At 41.8% G+C, this 21,788-nt stretch overlaps 3 protein-coding genes across 3 annotated transcripts; 1 reads left to right on the forward strand and 2 right to left on the reverse strand.

Annotated features, from left to right (window-relative positions):
* Nucleotides 1-1,116: 1,116 nt before the first annotated feature.
* thoc5 (THO complex 5) lies at nt 1,117-9,207 on the reverse strand. The gene is made up of 20 exons (XM_085368192.1): nt 9,143-9,207; nt 8,835-8,939; nt 7,037-7,180; nt 6,772-6,885; nt 6,484-6,581; nt 6,163-6,309; nt 4,850-4,964; nt 4,586-4,718; nt 4,414-4,491; nt 4,274-4,317; nt 3,724-3,823; nt 2,824-2,932; nt 2,636-2,737; nt 2,461-2,557; nt 2,255-2,366; nt 2,070-2,173; nt 1,887-1,974; nt 1,672-1,787; nt 1,396-1,586; nt 1,117-1,307 (listed from the first exon to the last, which is right to left on the reverse strand). Exons 2-20 carry the CDS (start codon nt 8,931-8,933, stop codon nt 1,244-1,246), a joined length of 2,055 nt encoding a protein of 684 aa, XP_085224318.1. The 5' UTR covers nt 8,934-8,939; nt 9,143-9,207; the 3' UTR covers nt 1,117-1,243.
* A 728-nt stretch (nt 9,208-9,935) lies between these two features.
* On the reverse strand, nt 9,936-15,523 carry tfip11 (tuftelin interacting protein 11). The gene is made up of 15 exons (XM_085368193.1): nt 15,429-15,523; nt 14,311-14,518; nt 14,059-14,218; nt 13,805-13,961; nt 13,571-13,698; nt 13,307-13,468; nt 12,901-13,092; nt 12,562-12,741; nt 12,190-12,324; nt 11,999-12,102; nt 11,695-11,863; nt 11,291-11,534; nt 10,772-10,914; nt 10,495-10,660; nt 9,936-10,404 (listed from the first exon to the last, which is right to left on the reverse strand). Exons 2-15 carry the CDS (start codon nt 14,514-14,516, stop codon nt 10,058-10,060), a joined length of 2,493 nt encoding a protein of 830 aa, XP_085224319.1. The 5' UTR covers nt 14,517-14,518; nt 15,429-15,523; the 3' UTR covers nt 9,936-10,057.
* Nucleotides 15,524-16,389: 866 nt separating this feature from the next.
* Nucleotides 16,390-17,950, forward strand: srrd (SRR1 domain containing). Its single transcript, XM_085368194.1, has 6 exons — nt 16,390-16,628; nt 16,720-16,760; nt 16,841-17,034; nt 17,129-17,227; nt 17,452-17,603; nt 17,697-17,950. The coding sequence occupies exons 1-6, from the start codon at nt 16,486-16,488 to the stop codon at nt 17,935-17,937; spliced, it is 870 nt and encodes a 289-aa protein (XP_085224320.1). The 5' UTR covers nt 16,390-16,485; the 3' UTR covers nt 17,938-17,950.
* Nucleotides 17,951-21,788: the final 3,838 nt, after the last annotated feature.

Consider the following 21,788-nt stretch of genomic DNA (forward strand, 5'->3'; position numbering starts at 1 on the left):
AATCCCAGTCCACAAGGGCCGGTGTCCCTGCAGGTTTTAGATCTCACCCTGGTTTAACACACCTGAATCACGTGATTAGTTCATTACCAGGCCTCTGGAGAACTTCAAGACATGTTGAGAAGGTAATTATCCATTTAAATCAGCTGTGATGGATCAAGGACACATCTAAAACCTGCAGGGACACCAGCCCTCGTGGACTGGGATTGGGGACCCCTGCTCTACACAGTGGCTGGGTGGTGCATTCATACCCAGTGAGGTCGCAGTGCAAACCAATCCACCATGACACACTGGAAAACACTTCAGTATTCACATTTCATCATGGACGATCACTCACAACTTCGTACTGGTTAGCGGTGACTCTTAACTCCAAATGGGGATAGGCTGGCTCAACAATATGCTTGTAAGATGCTCCCCTAGCTTTGCACAGCCAATAGACACTCATCTGTTGGGCTTTATGTTTGTGCCACTGGTAAGCTTTACAGTATTCTCAATCTATTGAATCATTTTGTACCATTTACCAGTCTCATCTCAACCATTAGCATTTACTGCCCATTTTCCAATAAGTAATGCTTCCTTTCTCTTGCAATTAGACATTATTTCCATGCATCAGTGCAGCATTGAATTCCTAGATTCGATTACCTGCTGCTGGATCTTTGCTGCAACACACAAGAGCAAAGGAGAGATTCTTCTATAAAGCTAAAGCTAGCTAATCATTAAATGACCGTTTTCCTTGACTTTAGCATCAAGTCAGAAATTGAGGATCAGTATCCTACATGAAAACCTGTTGCTCTTTACTGAAACTATGATGATAAATGAGAAGTCAAAGGCTAACAGCAGACAATAGCCCAAATATTTTATTCAATGCGAGAGATCCTCTGTGGAAATGACTCAGCTATATCCAGCACTGAACCACAATGGCATAATAATCAGCAAGCTCAGACGACACCTATAAATAGAGCAGCACTCAGAGAGGTGAGGGTGGAGAGGAAGGAAAGGGGATAAAACAGAAACATTTTGTGTGCACAACAAAGTCTGTACGCAGCGAAGGAAGACAAAAAAAGACAAACTCATTCCAGAAAATAGGATGTTCTTTTATTTTCAAACTGGTATGAAGTGTTTAAAAAGGATACTTGTGTGTCAAAGAGTCACAAAGGTAATCTTGAGGGAGTTAAGAGTGATAAACTACAGAAGGAGAATTATATACATACGCGCGCACACACACACAATTATGTGCACACAAATTTTAGCGATGACTGAAGAAACCCTGAGGATGGTTATACTTGAACGGCTTCAGACGATTAGGACCCCTGAATTGAACGAGACAAACCGGTGGTCAGAGATAAAATCTTTCACCAAATGTATCAAAAAGTTTCCCACTTCTTTCTCTAACTGTACCTGACAGTGCGTAGGCACATCTTCTCACGGGGGAACTCTCGCGGTCCTTCCACGCTGTCGTCTTGTCCTTCTGTCTCCAAATAAACATCCAGGCAGACGCACAGTCGTGCAAACTGATTGGTCAGGAGCTGGTGCCCAGGACGTGGTCCTTGTAGTTCGTTTTTGAACACGTTAACTTCGCTCTCCATGGCCTTAAAAGTGAAAAAGGGAGTCAAAAAGTGAAAAATGACTTGTATTTATAAACAATCATATTGAGAGGTTTTGAAATGTTCATACTCGGAGGTTGTCGTCGGTGCGTCCGCTGCGCTCTCCCTTCCAGCTCAGAGAGAGGGAGAAGACAGGAGATATCTCTGGGTATCTGGGACTCAGCACCACTGCAGCATTAAGACGAGCTGAAAGGGACACAGATGAGTTTGCGTATAGAATCACATTCAAAGCAAACAAAAAAAACATCAGCAATATTCAGTTATGCTGTCAGCGACAGGATTTACCTGTGCCTCTTTCAACCACTCCCATAAAGTACAGATCAGTCTCCTTTGCCAGCCCAGCTTCAGTCACATGACGTGTATATGGAAATTCCTGCAAAAGAAAGGAAATATCAAAATCAGTCACACTTCTAACTAATGCTTTCTTTACATTTGAGTACAATCGTTTGACAATTTGCTTTCACTTACCAAGTACTCCTGGTAAGTGATTGTGGTCCAACGTGCCAAACGGGAAAGGATCTTGGCAGGAAAAAGGTGCTGACACTCGCTGGAGATGGGGATGATGCTGTGTTCTGATGACGGGAACACAAACAAACTTAACAATCTCTTCATTAGGATGATTCAGTGTGCAAGGTTGTAATCAAATAACATACCTAAAGAGGCAAACTGTCTGTGCAAAGCCAAGCGGGACTGGACTCGTCCCCTCAGCAGCTTCATGGTGTTCTCCATGTGGCTCGCACTCAGTGAACTACCCACGCGCACACCCTAAAAAAAAAAAAAAAAAAAAAAAAAAATTAGCAAAAGTTAACATTATACAGTTGTAACACATGCTGTATACTTGAGGTTAGCACACACGCACCTCCGAAGCGTCACTAGGAAAATGAAGTCCTCCGAGATTCTGAACCCACATGTAGGGATGGCCCAGCTCCTCCACATAATCGCCAAAGGAAATGATCCTAAAAATAACTTATAGGTTAATTCAGCCAGCTGTAATCCAGTACACACCACATCAACCATGAACATTACTTCCTTACCCGACTTTATCAAACTGGTAGCGATTAGCTGGATTGGGTGTTTCTCGTCCCTGGTCGCTGGTGTAGAGACAGCTGAGGAGAGTGTCTGACTTCAGGAGCTCCCTGGGGGGAAAAAAGTCATTGTTAGGTTTTTTTATAAGGCTGTCATGGTCAGAGAGAGAGCCAAATCCTTACGTTTACACACATACCCTGCGCTGATGGCCGTGTTGAGATCGGTGGAGGTGGACACTTTGGTCTTGACAGTCATAATGTTCAGATTCATCAGGTAGTAGAAGTAAAGATGGAGTACACTGCCATCTGTAGACACAAGGAAGACAACACATGGTGTTACACTAATGGATTGCTATCTTAATCTTATATTCTCTCTACTCAATATTTTCATTAATCCTGCCAGCGATAGCTCCTCTGGGTTTATATTACACTGCAGCGCATTACAGAGCAATAACAGGCCTTGGTCATAGCAGCAGCTAATGGCACCTATGGGATACCCACTACACCGATGGTCATCATTCTCGCTGCACTCCCTGCAGTCACGGTGAACTCAGTGACACACTGTCACTCACTCACACCTACACCGCTCACTTTTTGCTTTTACTGCACTAGACCGAATGCTGCAGCTGGCAGCAGTGAGGATAACTGAGGAAAGGAGGGGCTCCAGAAATAAAAGCAGAAGTCAGACAAAGAGCAGTGATGAGAAAAACTGCTTACAAGATGTTTTAGGTGCTGCAGAACTACAAGGCTGCAAGCATCTTTCTCACCTCCATCCCTCTGCCTCCCCCTCACTTCCTCACTCCACCCCCCCTTAGGTAGAGTTACGCCTGCAATGCAGATCTCCCTATAATCTGTCACTGTATTCCATATATCGCCAGCAGAGGGAACACAAGGGTCAAGTGGTGTCATGTCACAGCCACAGTTGCTTTGTTTCACATGCCATCTGATAGGTGTACAGTTGCACAGCACCATATATATATGGTCACGTTACAAGGGTTGGAGCACAAAGGGGCTGCAAATATTTGGGTTGAAGGATGCTGTGTGAATACAGAGAATGATTTTGCCAACAAGGACATGAAGCACAGAGAAAGAGTTACCTTTACACTTCAAGTCTATGCCTAGGGACAGAGGGTGCCTCTTCAGCATCTCTCGTCTTTTATCATCCAGCTGGCCACCTGCAGTTGGCCTTCTTCTCTTCTGTCAAATGGACAATAAAAAGCAATTGAATAAAAAGACAAAAAAAAAGAAAAAAATAATAAATAAAAGACGTAATTCCAGTGACAAAGCATCTCTAAAATCTTAGCCCCCTGCAAGCACATTTAAAAAGAATACCGAAAGGAAGCCTGAAAAGCAAACAGTGCTCCAGATGAGCTCAAATATGGAGATAGAACAAAAGAAATACACACTGTATTTGCAATCAAATACAAACCTAAGATCCGGTTACAGTCACAGAGCCATTCTCGGTAAATATTTCCCAGAACACCCCCACTGCCACTCCGATCAATAGCTGCCACTCAATGCATGACAGCTATGGCTTCAGAGACAGTTCATGTGTCCAGAGCAGTGATTTGTATACTAACTAACAATAGACCTCAGTGTCCTGAGTGTGTGTGTTCGTTCATGAGTAAAGCAGTGCCAGATACTCACAGTTTTCTCTTGCTCCTCCTCTGCATCAGAATCACTCTCATCATCTGAATAAAACCAGAATACACAGTTTTAAGTTTGTTGATGAATCCCAAAATGAGTCGTCTGTGTGTTATACATAGATTAAATGTGTGCCTTTGTACCCTGGGAATCTTCTGGAGGTTTGGACAGGGCTTTGGCCTCATCTACATCACCACTAATTGAGACAATCAGGTTCTTGTCTGCAATAAAATCAAAGCGATCCAAACTTCAATCCTTTAAAGAAAAACTAATATTTTGTCTTGGAAAACATCATTGTCTCTCATTCTTACTCACCACACGCCTGGCCATAAGCATTTGCTTGAACAAACAGGACATAGAGAGGTGGAGGCAGATGGCGGGCAATCTCCGTCTGCTTCTGAGTCTGTTCAAAAGGCATAGACAGGAACTCCTGGACTGGGAGGGAGGCCTGTGAGCATACATAGGAGGCATATGTGGTGTAACTGTTGGCACGGCAGTTAAAAATTCACCTCAACAAGTACAAAACACCGCTGAGCTTTTCTTTAGATTACAAACTATGAATTAACACAGCAATGATACCTGCATGATGGCATTAAGACCTGGCTGCAAGCTTCTCAGATGCTCCTTCTTCACCTCAATGCTCTTCTGAATTGTCTCCTTCGACGCTAGTGATTCCTTGTATTTCTCTGCCAACCTGCATCCAACAATAGACTGTTAACTAGGGATGGGTACCGGTATCCGGTGCCATGATGGCACCGGTTCTGACATAAATGGTAGTAACCAGACCGAAAAGCAGCGCACATTTCGGTGCTTTATTTCGGTGCTTTTTTTCCCTGAGATGTCATACACTTCGAATTCTAGCCAATCATTTTACGTTTCCGAGGATAGTAGGTGGGTCCAGGTACGTACGTTCTTTTAGAGCAGAGCTACATATTAAAAATGTCCAAGGCGAAGCGGTCAAAAGTCTGGCTGTACTTCACAGCAAAATATGCAAACTCAGCAGCCTGCAACAAGTGCTTTAAGCTGATACTGTGATACTGTCAAAGGAGGTAACACCTCAAATCCGATGAAACACCTGGCGACGCATAGCGTTTTTTTTTAAAAGCCGAGAAATGCGCCGTATTTGATAGCTTGCTGCGAGACCTCACACCGAGCACATCTACTGCGGGTGTGGTGCCTGTTATCGGACCCGGAGTTAGCAACATCCCCCAAAAACACGAAGAGGAGAGTCCTGGCCCCTAGCCCTGCCAGTGCAGCAGAAATGATGACGGATGATGATGCAGCAGCAGCCGTTCTTCTCTGCGTGAGTAGCTTAATGTTGTCCGTGTGTAATTTACGTTGAGTAGGCTAACCACGTTATTACATTAATGCATGCAAGGTGAACTAGCAAACACCATCATAGCTACATGCGGCTGTCTTCTTGTTTGATGGCAGATACTCCCTTCACCCTGGCCAAAAAGGCCAAAGAAAAAGTGGAAAACAGTTAAACATGAGAGGTTTTTGGACAAAGTTTGTGTTTTTTCCATTGTCTAAGCACTGCTTCCAGCCAAGAGTGATACCATATATGCCCCATAGCTGCAGAAAAGGCTAACATTGTTATCTTTTTACAAAAAAACAGCTGAACATGAGAGCTTTTTGGACCAATTTTGTGTTCTCCATTCTTTAAGCACGGTTTGAGCACCGTTTAAGCACCGTTTCAAAAGTACCGGTTTGGCACCGGTATCGGATAAAACCTAAACAATACACATCCCTACTCTTAACAAGTGTTCAGTGTCCCTATTATCCATTAGCAAATTAGTTTTTAAACACAACATGCTGCAAACGCTTTGTGCAGGCACAAATCCTTCACTGCGCCTTGTGGTTTGTTTGTTGTTGTTTTTTTTTTAAAATACCTCTTCCGTTGTTCAAGCTCCCAGTCCAGTCGCGCCAGTGTGAGTTGGTGGGGGTCATTTTTTGTGAGTTGAGGCCTGGAAATTTCCGGCGGTGCCTCCTGGTAAAACTCTTCTTCACTCACCAAGTCAATTTCTTCATGCTTAGACCTGGAATATGGAAACGAGTACTCATTACTACTGTGACACATTTCTGAAAATCTAAGTATAAACTAAAAACAAGGGAACTAATAAGCAACTAACGCTATTCTAATTATTCTCTGTAAGTTCAAGTTAGGAAAACCAATGAGCAATTTTAAATGAAATCTTTTTTTTTTTACTAACTTGAACTCCAGACACTTGCTGATCTCCTTCTGAAGATGCATGACTTCATACAGCAGATTTTGCAGCTGAAGGTGCAGCACATCGACTTTCTGTTTTGCCTGAGGAGAGACAGAGAGATTGTTAAAGTTGACTCGCAAACTCTAAGTAAATATTTTTAGATGCATAATACAATACTGAAGTTTAAGGCTTGAGGCAGCACTTTTTTTAGTAAGCGAATGAAAGAGTGATAGTAACCTAAGCTGTTACTTGGTTTTACTTGAGAGTGCTTGAGACTTGCGTGGGAGTTACCTCGTGTGTCTGGTCTCTGCCTTTCTTTAGACGCATATGAGCAAGTCGATTGAGCTTTTTCAGATTCATGAAGTGGATGCAGCTCTGCATACGTTTCTTCTCAACCTCTGCACACTGAGGAGACATACAACCAGTTGCCCTTCATTATTATTGACACAAATGTTATGGTGCTTTAGATATACTTATACTACAAACTCTATGTGTAAGGTGTCTGCTGTACATGAATCGTTTGCCATTAAATCAGCATATAATGACACATTCTTACCCCGTCCTTAGCTCCGTTGGCCTTAAGCTCTTGGATCTCACTCATGAGATTAGCCAGACTCTGACATGTTTCTTTGTATTGGATGTAGTCCTGCTGAGGGTCCCTGCCATCAAGCTCCACCTCCTCATGATACACACGCACATCCTGGCCAAAAAAAGTATATAAATTAGTAAGTAAATATATGACATAAATGTATATTAAGTACAAGGTTCACACGGGGGTGGGGGCTGATAACACTAATCAGAAGAGGATGGATGTATAACTATAAGATATTAGTCATGGTTAAACTTGATATCATTTATTTAACTGCTCTGAGAGGTCTAAGTGTGACTAAGTTAAATATGACTTAAAGGTGATATATTTTGCATTTCATACTTTGGTCTATAATATGTTGTGAGATGAGATGAGCTGCAGTATAAAGGATGGATATAAAACACCTTTTTAAAACTGCTAATCATTCAAAGGTATTTCAGTATAGATCCAGAACAAAGACAACATTATAAATTGCTGAAAGCTGTTGAGTGAACTCTAAATTTCTAAGGATAAAATGTAGGATCCACATTATAAAACACACAGGCAGAATATACCCCTTCAGCTGGAACTGACCTCCTGGATCATTTTAACTGCAGTTTAAAAACTCTCTGTTTCCATTAAGGTTGAGGCAAAAACACATCATGGAGCACAACCAGTCTACAAAGGTATGTGAGGAGGAGATGCTAGCAGCTGGTGAGGTGCGGCCCAAAGATAAACGAGTGACTCAAACAAACAATGCTACCTACACTTGTTAGTTGTGTTCTGTTTAACAGTAAGAGCAAACTGTGGAAGAAAATTACTAATTCGGGTACATGCTGGTAAAAGGAGCTTTTAGCAAGTGATTAAAAAGTTTGAACACCCCATGTAGAAAATATTTTTCAATTTCACTTTTATTATGCAACAACACTGTGCAGCTCCTGAAGAGTTACAAGGTTAAGATACTTTTGTTACTGTTAGACTAAAGTGTGAAGCAGGTATGTTATACTTTTACATAAAATTTCTAGGGAAAACACAGGGGTGTCAAACTCATTTTACATGGTGGGCAACATAAAGCCCACTTTGATCTTATGTGGGCCGAATCAGTGAAACTCCCCATTATATCAGTGTAAAGAAGTTTAAGATTACAGTAGCTCTTCACCCAGATGCTCCAGTTTTGTGTTGTTAACAAGTTAAGAATTATAAATGGCTTGAAGTGTACAATCAGGCCTGTGAGACTCCTTTAGACACTCAGACATATCATTGATATGTCAGCCAGATGCTGCTCATTTTACGTTTTCGCTCGTTTCTTCACATTTTCCCAACATGCTTCCATGTAAATCCAGCGTCCCCATCTCTCTGTTGGTCTGCACCACTACACTAAGTAGTGTAAATACTTCAAAAGTATATGAGCTTTTCTTCCTCCTGTACTGAAAGAGTATTAAATCAGAATTTTGCGACAAAAGTGGAAACAACCTCATTAAAGTTAGAAGTTGGAAATCGTGGGTTTGGGGGAAAATGACCCAGGTTTATTATAAACAAGAGTCTCGCTGTTTGATTCAACAGTCTCTATGCTTTCCATTTGAAAATCTAATTCAGATAGAAGATGTATTTGTGTAAAAGGACCACTTTAACTGTATCAACTTTAAAGGGCAGACACTGCTTAGCACATTAGGGTCTAAATACTTTAATTTTAAAATGTATACTAACGTCTGTGCATTACTGCCCAAAGCCACTTTGATAATGACACAGGTGATCGAGGAGTCGTGTATCTTCTCCTCAACTTTACCTGTTGGTCCGCATCTGCTCGACCCCGCTTCATCTCCGGGGTTCCTCCTTCGTTGCGGAGAACCTTGGACTTTCGTTTTTTCAGGGCGTCCGACGACATGAGTAGCTGGATAACAATGGAAAATATGACCTTAAAAGCCGTGAATACCTTTCTGTTAGCAAGCTGGCTAATGTTAGCACTGTGCTACGGTAGTTCATTGGATAGCAATCGTTAGTTTTGCGGCTCATTAAACCACATTAAACATGTTAGATGTTAAATAAACCACAGGCTATGTTCAACTATATATGTATATATAAATATTCACATACCTTCTTGGTGCAAAACCGTTAATCACGAACAAATGAACTAACTCGCAGCTCACACCGCAAAGCGCCCACTTCCAACGGAAGCCCTGATGTGCCAAAACACCTCAAACAGGAGGAAGCAGCAGCAACTGCCACCTTCCTGTTATCGTTTGTATCGCATTGTTAATGTTCACAAATAGGGTTTCAATCTGTTGAATAATGCTTAAAGCTACTCTAAAAACGTAACCTTAAAACTGCAAGTTAAGGGTTTGCTAACAATCATATCATGGACGAATATGCTGCAAGTTTGTTTGTTCTTATGCACATAAATAAAAGCTAAAGCTATTTTTGTGCAAGTCTTATTTTTCAAGTCATTCCTTTTTTCTATTAAAACGATTAAATGTTGAAAACTATGATCAGCTCAGCTGCTTTTCAGTCCGTTAAGGTTCAGCAGGGATTTCTTTTAGGAGACACTTTTCTTGTGAGACTTGTAGGTCTTTTGCCTCTCATAAAGCCAATTAACCTGTGGGTATAAATGGTCACCTCCACACAGACCAATACGCTGTCACAGACAAAAAGAAAAATGAACAACACCAAAAATGTACTCCAATTACTTAACTGTTGATGTTACAATAGAAACATTGAAGATAAGTACTGTTTTTGTATGTGTATCAAGAGAACATTATAAACACTGTGACCGTTAACCAGCTTTTGTATAAAAATGTGCAATATGTGAAAACATATGTGCTTTTCACTGTACAAGTACAGTATTTAAAATTCATTTTTGAGCAATAAAGAGAGTCAGCATGCATTCAAAAGTTATTTATTCACAATTCTGACCTCTTAGAGAAAGAGACATATGCTAGAGAAGTTACTTAAAAACAAAAGATATTTCCTGTTTTCCTTATAGTTGTCAGACCTAAATATGTCAGTCCACGCTCATTTTGCCATATCGATCAGACTCTGCAGAGATGTGGGTACCCAAGTCTTCTCTCCTTGCACAAACACCACCCCTCGATCTATGTAGATAACAATACGCCCAAATGTGTACAGCTGTTTTCCCTCATGTCGTTTAGCCACTATGGGCATGAAAACGATGTTGTTCTCCTCTGCCTTGGCCTGGATGAGATCCTTAAAGTTAGTCGGCACACCGGCGCTGATCCCTCTGTGGGCCACGCTCTCGGCGTCCCTGCGCTCCTGCATGGCTTCATACTGGAAGTCCTTGCGTCTCTCTGTCTGTGTGAGATATGCAATGTTCTCCCTCGCTCCAGGTTGCATATAACCGCCTGAAATGACACGAAAAAAAGAAAGTTATACTTTGAGTAATACTCATTTTTGTGTGTTTATTATACATCTTCAGACTGTGGAGTACGAACCTATGCCTGAGGAGACCGCACGGTTCATGATGTCCAAAGCCTCATTGAATTTCTCTTTAATGAGGGGCTGGGCCAACAAGACGTCACTAAACATGCTTTTCCAGCCGAGGTACCACTTTGTGATTTCCTCATAGTTGGGACTGTTGCTCAGCCATGAACACAGGACCTATAATCCACAAAAAGCAAAAAAAAAACAAACCCAAAAGGTATAAAATCCAAAAAGCAATTATATGAAACACCAAAATGCTCAGTTCTGAGTACATTTTAATTCACTGACCTGTAACCATTTCGTGAAAAAGTTTTTGTCAAGCAGTGACACGAGGCTAGAGGGGGACAGCATGCCCTCCCAGTCCAAGACCCAGTGAAATGGCTCCATCTGCTGCTGGTGAGGGTTGATAACCAGCTCTTCCAGACACAAAGCTGCAGAGAGAAAGATCAGCAGTTGCATGAAGAGATATCAGTGGGGCTACTTGAGAATGGAAACGTGGAGGGGTTCATTTTCATTCATGTCTTTGGCACACTGGTGCAGTTTCCTGTCGATTTATAGCTTCTGTTCAGTTGTTTATCGTATTTACCAGGTCTAAACTGAGTGTATATGTTATAAATCCCCATCTTTTGAATGTCACAATTAAAACATCCACTCTAGTCAAATAAATAGGTAACTGTACTTCTGACTTCTTACACCTGTGCCTAAACCTAATTAATGAGGCAAGGCTTGACTTTAATAAGAGGTTGGCTCATCTCCTTCGATTTTCCTCCCAGCACACACATGACGTCATCACAGATGAAGACATACCTAGTTTAGGGATGATGTTTTTCACCATGAAGGCCTCCCATGCACCTGGTGTGAATACATCTTTCCACGGCTGTAGGATGAGGCGAGCTGAGGCGTCGCTGGGATGCCAGCGCTGCAAGGCGTTGGACAGTTTGCTCCTAATTGGCGGATAAAGAGGCTCTAGACGTGACTGGAGCAGAGGCAGCCAAGGGTGGATCCAGGAGTGGATAGGCACCGTGTCAGTTAAAGGGTTCCAGTTATCTACCTGTTAAACAGGGAACAAAGAGAGAGGTTTACATGTGACAAAACTGCCTTTGATACTGATGGAGGCATAAGGTCAGTATAGCATATAGTAAACAGTTTTTCACTCATAAATAATGGGAGCAAATCAAAAATATTTCTCTTTATCAGCGTGTGTGACTTGCCTCTCGCTGTAATCTGGGTAAGATCAGCTGCTCCAACAGGTGATCCAGTATCCACAGGGGCAAAAGAGGAGCCCACACTTCTACACAGTCCACCATCGGCCCGACCATACGAGGCTGCCAGCCTGACACGCAAGTCCGCATCACTGGGATCCACACTTCCCATAAGAGTCTGAAACACAAAGACCACACGCATTTTACAGACACATGTAGTTAAAAAAAAAAGGGCTAGATCACATATAACCAACATTTATTCACATAAATACACAAAGCACAACCTAATATATGTTTGTGTGTTCAAATTTACCTGTGATAAGGATCCATATTTGAATCTGGGCCACTGGAGTGCATATCCCGAGATTCAAGGATTGCTCTCCACTGACCAATATCTTCCAGACAGTAAGAGCTGTCCTGAAATAATAATTAAAATGTGGTAGAGAATTATTAACATGTAAAAAGGATGCAGTTATCTTAAAAGATATACTCGCAAAAATGTACCTTCAGGGGGTCCCAGAAATGAAGTTTTTCTTTAAGTAACGGATGAACAACAGCTACAGCAAGGTCTGCTAAACCCATCATCTTGTATTCTTCATAATAATCTGTTTGCAAGGTCTCAAAGATGCGAGCACACTCCTGAACAAAGAGAAGAACCAAAAATTACTAAAATGATTACATGAAAACTGAGCAAGCACTCAGTTTCCATCCTGTTCTCACTTTGTCTCTGTTTCACAATTTTTGCACATGTTTTTATGTTGTTTTATTCTCCGGTTTTTAAATGATTTTCTGACAGAAGACTGCTTTGAAACTTTACACCTAATACAAAATTCTAAAAAGGTGTAGGTGCTCAGTCCATTCTCTTTTTATATGCACCTGCAGAGTAGGACCCTCCCCTGGTGGTGTCTCCCCAGATGGAAAACGCTCCACTAATGCCAGCACAGCTTCCATTCTCTGGATGGCATCTTGCTCCGTATCCAGTCTGTTCTGCAAGGCTCTTGACTCGTGGCTCAGAGAAACAACAACATCTTTTTCATGCTGCAGACGTCTGGCAGACTATACCGGGGTTATATGAAAAAAGAAAGAGATTAAAAAAAATAAATAGTAAAAATCTGCTAAATTATAAAGGAAGCCCCAGTTTGCTGATCTAATAAGGAGGCATTATCTTAGTTATAGCCAAATATATTTGGAAAAACAATTTTGGTATCCTCATACCTGTAATATGTCCTGTTCTGTAAGGTCTATCAACAGCTGAAGGTTATGTTCAAGCTCAGGGAGCGCAAAGCATGATCCCTTCTGATCCCGAGTAGACATGCTTGGTGGACCTTCATCAGGAACACTGTGCTTGTTGGATATCTGACTGTAACTGTAGTACACCTTCTGCTCTCTTCCAGTCATGTCTATCACCTAGGCACCAAGGGCAGGTATGGGGTAAAAAAGGTTAAAAACAAACAATAATAGCAGAGCGCATGTGCTTATATAGATACACCAAACAACTTCACCCATAGAGTCTAATACTGACTACAATTAACTTTAGCTGCTAAAGTTTGTTGTAAAAATACAGCCAAGCCACAGTGCCCTTATAACACACCTCTGAGAAAGGACAAAAAAGCACTAATACCTTGACCTGTGCCAGCTCCCCAGCAGATGCCGCTGTAGCCCGCCCCGCCACTTTGCCTTTAGCTCTGAGCTCATCTGCAGTTCTGTAGGAGTACTTCGGTTTCTTCTTTCCTGCCGACCCTGCAGGATCCTTACGCCACTGGCCCAGCTCCTTCTGGAACTCCTACATCAGCACGAATTTAGATTAATGTAAAAAAATGACTCTACAATTCAACATCTGCTTACACATAGAAAAAGGAAAAGCACATTTATGTGCACACTGTACCTTTTCCTCCTCTTCATCAGAGTCCACCACAGGAAAATCTTGGAGAGACTGCTGGGTTCGCTCATTTCCATAGGCTCCGACTGCCCCCTTTCCCTTACGAACCTTTGCTTCAATAGGGTTTACAATACCTGCAGCAAATGAGAGTGTGGAAAAACAAAGTAGATCAGCTCTGAAATACACACAATACTCTTAAATACTTCATTAATGTGGCCTTCTCAGCCTTTCCCACCCTACCTTGAGCATTCTTTCCCAGGCCTTTTCCTGGTTGGTAGCCCATTTTCTGCAGTAGTTTCTGCCCAATTCCCCTAGTGTGTTTCTCCCAGCTGCCAATGCCATGTCCAGACTGTATGCCACCTGCAAACCTCTGTGACTGATTCCCACGGAAATTACCCTAACAAAACAATTCAGCATATAATTGTTCCTATAAACTTCTTTGAGATATTTATCTGCAATGTACACACAAACAAATCACACATAACCAAATTTACCATTTGGAGTTTTTTGGGTGCACGAGAAGGTGGAGGAGCTGCAGGACCATCATCATCAGAGTCATCAGACCCTCCTTCCCCTTTCAGCTGTTTCTCCTCTGCTGCCGTCTTTCGCAGACCAGCACTCACAAAGTTCACTGGGACAGTGTAGTCTTTAGATCTAGCAATGAAAACACAGACAGCAAACTCAATCTCCTACTAATGGCAGACTTTAAAGCTGTGGGCAGCAGCAAAAACAAACCCACGCCTCACCTCTTGCCACCAAAGCTGGGCCTCTCATCTTCGTCTGAATCCCTGTCAGCCCAGATGCCGTAAGTGGCCTGTTCCTTGGTCTGCCTGTGTCTGTGGCGGTCTGGGTTGAACTCGTTGGCCAGGTCCCAGTCTGTCACCTCAAAGCTCTCAACCTCAACACCCTCCTCCTCCTCATCTCTCCGCCCATATAGGTGTGACATGGACATCTCTGGAGATCATAATGAACAAAATCACAATTTAAAGAAATGTAAAAACTCCGCATAAGTAATTTCAAATAAATTTGCTCTACTTGTGCAAAGGTTTAGGTAAAGCCCTTGGACATGGGATCAGAATAATAAAATACATCCCTCTCCATAGCAACGGATCAAACTCAATCTACTGTTTAAAGCAATGAGTTGTAGCTCAGAGCACAGGGAAAAACAAAATCAAACACATTATAATAAAACATAACATTTTTCTTATTCCAGCTGTTCTCTTTAGAGGTCGCCACAGCAGATCCTCTAACACTGTCCCTAACATCCTCCTCTAGCACAGCAACATGTCCTCCTTCACTTCCTCTATGAATCTCTTCTGTGGTCTTCCTCTTTTCCTCCTGCCTAGCAGCTCAATATCTTGGATTCCATATCAAACCACTCTCCGTCCTCGTCGTTACTTTTACACCCATTTCTCTCTCATCCTCTCACATGTCCTCTGTTCTCCAGAGCATACCTCCAGCAGTCCAGGCTCTTTCACTTGCTCCCTACTCTAACTACAGACCGCAACGTTATCTGAGAACATCCTACCCGACCTCATCTGTCAGCCTGTCCACACTTTGAGGCTCTATTGCTGCAGATTCCAGATCAGCAACAGTGTCGCAAAAATTAGATCAGTATAAATGTAAAGTAAATTTTTATTTTATAGAGAAGCGTCTTAAACATACACATCACTATCTCAAATATTTGGTTTGCTAGTTGACACTAACGACACCGAACAAATTCATCTCTGTGGAGAAAACGTAATGTAAGCTAACGATAACTAGCTATAGCTAAGGTTAGTTACCCTCTACAGCATGAATGTCTTGCTATACGTAATAATCTCGAGTGTTGAGAGCAGTGCAAACACCATGTTCTCTAACGCACCTGAACAGTTATATAAAGGTCGGCGTGGAGATCAATTGGACATGCTTTCTTTCAAAAACGATGAGAAGAAATCCACACTAACGCTCCTTCGTTTAGTGCACGAAAACACAAGTACTTCCGGTATAATGGTGTTACACCAAATTCTGTACCCCTCTAAAATATTTCGTTGGTTCTTAGTAATGACTGTTGGCGTAGAAAGGGCAAAGATGCGTTTATTTCATTGACTTTGCGAAGTAATGTTCGTTTCAGTTGTAAATAATAATAATAATAATAATAATAATAATAATAATAATAATAATAATAATAATAATAATAAAAACACGGTATATAAAACTCAGTTTTGTTTTTTCCCCAGGTTAATAGAAATTCATATTACATCATACTATTAGTTTAAAAAAAAGCTTCATATGTTAAATATATTAAATGCATTTCAAAATGTATTTATTTGTTTATTTAGTTAGAAAGAAATGTGCCTACCCACTTTCAGAATTTTATTTTATTTCGTAGTAATTTGAGGCAATGTTTGAACATGAATACCTAAAAATTATTAAAGATAAAAGTCGCAGTGACTTCACTATAAAAGTGAATCATGATCTGTAATTTGGGACACACTGGTTAAATAAAATATTAAATAAGTACATACAAAAATACATAAAACCACACTGCAAAGTCCTATATGAGAATGAATTAATAAACAAAATTAGCTAAAAACAACGGGGCAATTTCTAGTTTGCTTTACAATAATATACATAATTATATATAGTAATAGTATATTTAAAAATAAAAATAAAAATAAATATCGCAGTTTCTTTAAATCAACCGAGCTGTGCATTATTTCTATAGTGATTTAATGACCGTACAGCACCACCAGGTGGATGTTATTTGATGGACTACAAATTTGGCGTAACGCCGGAAGAGGAAACGCGTGTTACACCCTAAATATTCCCATATGTTGGTCACTTGTCTACTGAAGGAAAAAAAATGCGTTTTGTCCTTTGATAATTGGACGATTTTTAAAAAAATGATATGCAGGGATATTGGTGCTAAGTTAGCATAAATGTCGGACACCGGAGGGGAGTGGCAGGTGGCTCGGCGACGAAAAGGTGCGTCGAGGAGCTCAAAGTCTCTTCAGGTGTCTGCAGCATGCGGCCAGGAGTCGCTGGACGTCGGGAAAACCGTTAAACGCATCAGAGACACCATGTATGAAATTCAAGAATAGCTCAGCAGCAACACCTCGGACGTCTCATCTTCACCACAGTCCCATAACTCTGCCTTTATTTTACCTCTGCAGGTCTGAACTAAGATGCGAAGAGTTTTGGCACGATTGGAAGGGTAGGTTTTGCTTTGAAAGTTGGGGTTACCACCAAGCATCTGGCTTGCAGCTGTGTGTGTTATTGCGTTTCTGCCTTTAGAGCAGCTCTTGGTGGCGGCATCAGCATCTCTTTCCAAATCTCCAGCGGACAAGGACGCTGAGGACCAGCCGGAGCGGATCCCCAGGACATGCCAGCAGCTGGAGTGTGTGTGTTATGGCCTCGGTCCGTTTGCCTCCTGTGTCTCAGCCCGCTACCAGCTTGCCATGTTGCTTCTTCTACTGGAAGCAGGACAGGTCAGGGGAGGCTTCATCATCAGTTAGATGACAAACACTCACACTAGACCCTGCTTGTTATACATATTCTGTCTCTCCCTGTTAATGTCTTCAGATTCCTCTAAAGGACTGCTCAGTCTATGATCCAGTCTTCTCTTCTGGAGAGAGAGATGTTTTGAGAGACCTGGGTCTGACTGTACTCTCAGAAAATGAGGTCAGTTGTTGCTCCCTCGTGTCCTGGTAATTAAGTGAAACACTGTTAATAGGCATATACTAAAGAGAACTGTGTCATATAGTACATAAAACTTTACAGTTCTTCCAAATGTCAACTATATTATTATTTATTATCCATTTTATATTGAAAATGGGGACTACAAAATTGTTTAGGGGAGTAGACTGTGCAAACAGTGTGTGATCCTCTGTGTCTGTATTGCTCAGGAGGGGAAACGTTTGGTAGAAAAACCCACATTTTTTTACCTGATGCATTGTGGGAAAGCCCTCTACAACAACCTTCTGTGGAAGAACTGGAGTGCACGGGGTCTCCCTCTGATGATAATCATCGGAAACAGCTTCAGTGGGATGAGGGATAGGTTTGTACGAGACGACACGTAGACGATGGATGGAGTAAACGTTTAAGCAAGAGCAGTGGAGATGAAGTTGACATCTGTCTGTTTCCCCAACAGAACGATCGAGAAAGAGTTTACGCGAGACTACAGCTACATCAGTAAGGCTGTGGATTTTAGTGTGGAGAGAAAGCTTGCATGCCCATCTCATCTGATAGACGTCTTCAATGACACAGCAGTCATCACATTTCCTTCCAACAGCCTTAATGGACTCCCACAGTCTACCTGGGCAGAGTCACCTGAACCACAGTACCCACACAGCCCTGATTTGGAGATTATACTGAAGGAAACTCAGAGCTGAGGCAGGAGATGGATATAGGACATTTGTTATTGACTGTTGTCATTCATATGACTAGTTGTTTTTTTTGTTTTTTTTAATGGACCTGTTGTACTTTTACTTAATTATATATGGTGACAATGATGGGTTTTCATATTAAACATCAACCAAGTTTCAGAGTTTTCCAGTGAGCTAGAACCTCAGGCATCAGACTGCCCTAAACTAAGACCATCAGAGAACCTTAATTTGGTCAGTTCCAGATGTATGGGACAGAAGCCCCACCCACTTACTGTTCAAACCCTCTGTTTGTCAGCAGAAGCCAATCAAAAGAAAGCTGGCATAAAATGGAGAGCTAAAACAGCTTCTTTACAAACAGTGACAAATTGAGGGGCTGGGCATGAAGGCCCACTATAAAACAAGGATTATTTTGAGCTGTGGACCATGCAATCTATTCAAGAAGAGCACAAGAATTAAAAATTGTTGGAACAAATCCTGCTCATGTCTGACTTTATTCAGCCGTAACAAATTCTTTAATAGAACTGTAACATTTGTGTCTGGTCCTTATTAGATTATTCTGTTATTATATGTTACCTTATATATGTAATCAAAGTAGTTGAATTAGAATACTGCTGTAGATCACATTATACCCTTTAATATAGAGTGTGTGAGCTGTATGTAGTTTAGTTCTCATTATACTTTTGAGTTAACAGAACATATTCACATATTAGTTCATTAGATAAATGTGCATCACTCTGTATCCTTGATCTGCTGGGAATGTGTTACACTGTTTTCTTGACATGCTTAATTGTTGAATCATGAAGAGAAGGTTGTAAGCAGGAGACTCTGTGTCTAAAGACAGGGGAGATAGATAGACCACATTCCACACCCCCACCTTACAGAAAGCAGAGAAACAACTGCCGAGGTCATAACTTAGGCGCTGTAACAGAGAAAAAATGTGATGTTTTGGCTTTTACGACTAGCTGGGGGCCACTAGAGACTATAAAAAGCTGAGCAACCCGTCACCATTTAGAGACATGTGCCTGACCCTCTGGTAGCATCTCTCCCGTCCGGACGTTGTAATGCTCTGACTGTTGAATTGTATGGAAATAAATGATTGTTGATTGAGCATTGATACACCGAGTATTGTCCCTCCTTCAGCCCAAATTGGGAGATTTCAACAACTTGGTGCCGTGTGACCCGGATCTTTGGTGTGCTGAGGAGGTGCAGATTTGACCTTTGGTGAGATCGTGAGGCGAGGTGAACAGAGGACCGGTCCAAAAATAAAAAGGTAAGCACAGCCTGTTGTATTATAAATACCAAATGTGCATATTGGGCTTTCCAAATTAATCTGTTCACTGAGTTACACGTATTTTCACAGTAAATTTGTCGGTGTCTGGTTTTTGGCGCAAGATACTAACAACATAAGTTGAGGCTGAATTCCAGTGTGTTAAATAAACTGCTTCTACCGAGATACTAATAACATACTACGTTGGACTAGTTGCAGTAAACTGCTTCTACCGAGATACTAATAACATACTACGTTGGACTAGTTGCAGCCACTTTACCTTCCACATTTAATTTTGTCTAATACTGGCTTCTGTAGCAATAATACGTTAGAATTTCTTCTGAAGACGCGGCCATTAGTCCAGTACATTGAAGTCGAGGTTTGTTTATTTTGTTTATGGTGTCAGTGACGTCCTGGCTTTTGCCGGCTATGAAATAGAAGTTGATTTAAGGAAAAGCAGATGCTGGCTTCACGGTGCGGTTGAACGCTGGCAACGCGAGAGCGAAACACGTCCGTAGGTTTGGTTTATGATACGGCGTGTTCCGGTGGTGCGGCCGTGAAGTGCAGTAGTGGTTGGTGCTAGTTTTAGTACATTGCATAGAGGTTTTGACGGTGGTTTGTGGCGTCAGTCGAGTTTAAAGGGCTGCGGTCATAATACAAAGTAAAATTTAAGTACATAGCAACACCTGGTTTATGATGTCAGGTATAACTTCGGGGATGCAAGCATCACTTTTATGATGCGACTTTGCCCCGTGGTGGCGGTCATAAGCGCAGAGAAAGGGGTATTTTGGTCAATGGTGCAGTGTGCTTTAAGAAGATCTAATAGTTGAGCTCAGAGGTTTCTGTGTAAAATTCCCGCTGAGGAAAAGTGTTGTGTGTGAGTGTGAAGGCGCGCTCTGGGTGAGAGTGTGTGTGTGAAGCTGCGAAGCGCGCTCTGGGTGCTGTCTTGTGGGTAAAGCGCGCACTGAGTGAGAGTGTGAGTGAGGCGCGCTCTGAGTGTGTTTTTTGTGTGGAGTGTGAAGCGTGAACACAGTGACAGTGACGGTTGATGTGTTTGATTAGGAGGACATTAGAGCAAATACACATTTTAGGATCAAAGGTTGATGCCTAGTGTACCTGTGGAACATTTGCCCTAGGAGTGGCGACCCTCCTGTCCGTGGACGCGTGGCCAGGACCGGCGTCGTCCGGGTGCCGAGGTGGTGACTTGGGGAGGTGAGGGCCCCCGCATAGCTACGGAAATAACACTGGAACGGCCGTGTAATCACGGGTTCACATTTATTCCGGACTAGAACAAGACACATTTTGCGAACAAACGTTGAGTCTAGATTAGTAAAGAAATAAAAAGGTTGAATTCCTCGTTTCAGTGGTTGAAATTGTTGTGTGCCTGTCCCCTGACGAGTGTGAAATTAAAATAAAGAGGGAATTTGGAGCCACATAGAGATAGACGGGCATAATTGGGTGTATTACTCTGTGGTGTAATAAAAATAAAAAGGAGAGATAGTAAGAGGTGTGCAGTGGAGAATTATGGAGGAGTACAGAGAGGAATGTGTTGGGAGACTGGCGTACAGTTTACGCTGTCAAGGTAGGCGGGTTGCCTGCTTATCTGTTTAACAGTGATGAAAATGAAATTAAATAAATCTCTTAGTGTGTTAATACAGGAAGCTGCGGACCTGGACCAACTGCCCCCACAAGCACAGCGGCCGAAGCAAAATTATAGGTAATGGGAACCACACCCAGCACGAATCAGCAGCTGTGAAAAAGACAGCAGCGAGGAGAGAATTAGAGGAGAAATTAAGAGAAGTTTTAACACATAAAATTGGGGCCAACGGACTTGTGGAGGTTGGGAAGGCGTCCGGAGCATCACAACAAAAAGGTGAAACAAAAACACACACAAGCAGAGAAATCTGAGAGAAAGGCTCCTTTTAAGGTAACGCCTAGTTTGAGAAAAGATAAAATTAACCTGCTTTTATACAAATGCACATACACGCAATGAAGAAACAGCTTACACTCATGAACACGTGAAGATTTTCCAGCAAGGTTAAAGAAAAATTAACATACTTAAATGATGAAGTCTATACATTACTGACAAAGAAACCCTCTGGGTTGCAGGACAACAATTTAACTTAAAAAAAAAAAAAAGGAACACTGGTCTAACCAACCAGGCAAGACACAACAAATTTAGTGGTTAAAAGATTCAAATTGTGACATGTTTTCTGTTGATTGATTAATAAAAGTGATTACTGAATGAAAGAAAGTTCCTTTTTTGGGCTTTTAAACATGATCTTAAGAATTTTAACATATACCGGTGTTGTCCTGTCAACTTGGTGGGTTAGGAGTTGATTATATCGGGAGACAAAAAACAAAAAAAGGGGGAGAGAAGGCTGACACAGGGCCTGGCCCCATTGTCTCCCCTCTGAATAACACAGCCAACACAACAACATTTTCCTGTTCGTTTGTTTTTGTTTTTTGTTTGTTTTTGTTTTGTTTTGTTTTTGTTTTTTCTATACATATTTAATTACAGGCTGCTTTGCCGGCCCTGAAAGCCGAGGCTGACTGGACTCCTGCTCTCCCCCATACGTGACACTGACCA

This window comes from Diplotaxodon limnothrissa, linkage group LG12, assembly GCF_057381915.1.
Source record: "Diplotaxodon limnothrissa isolate DT_005_m linkage group LG12, D_limnothrissa_male_GT1.1, whole genome shotgun sequence".
NCBI classification, from domain to species: domain Eukaryota; kingdom Metazoa; phylum Chordata; class Actinopteri; order Cichliformes; family Cichlidae; genus Diplotaxodon; species Diplotaxodon limnothrissa.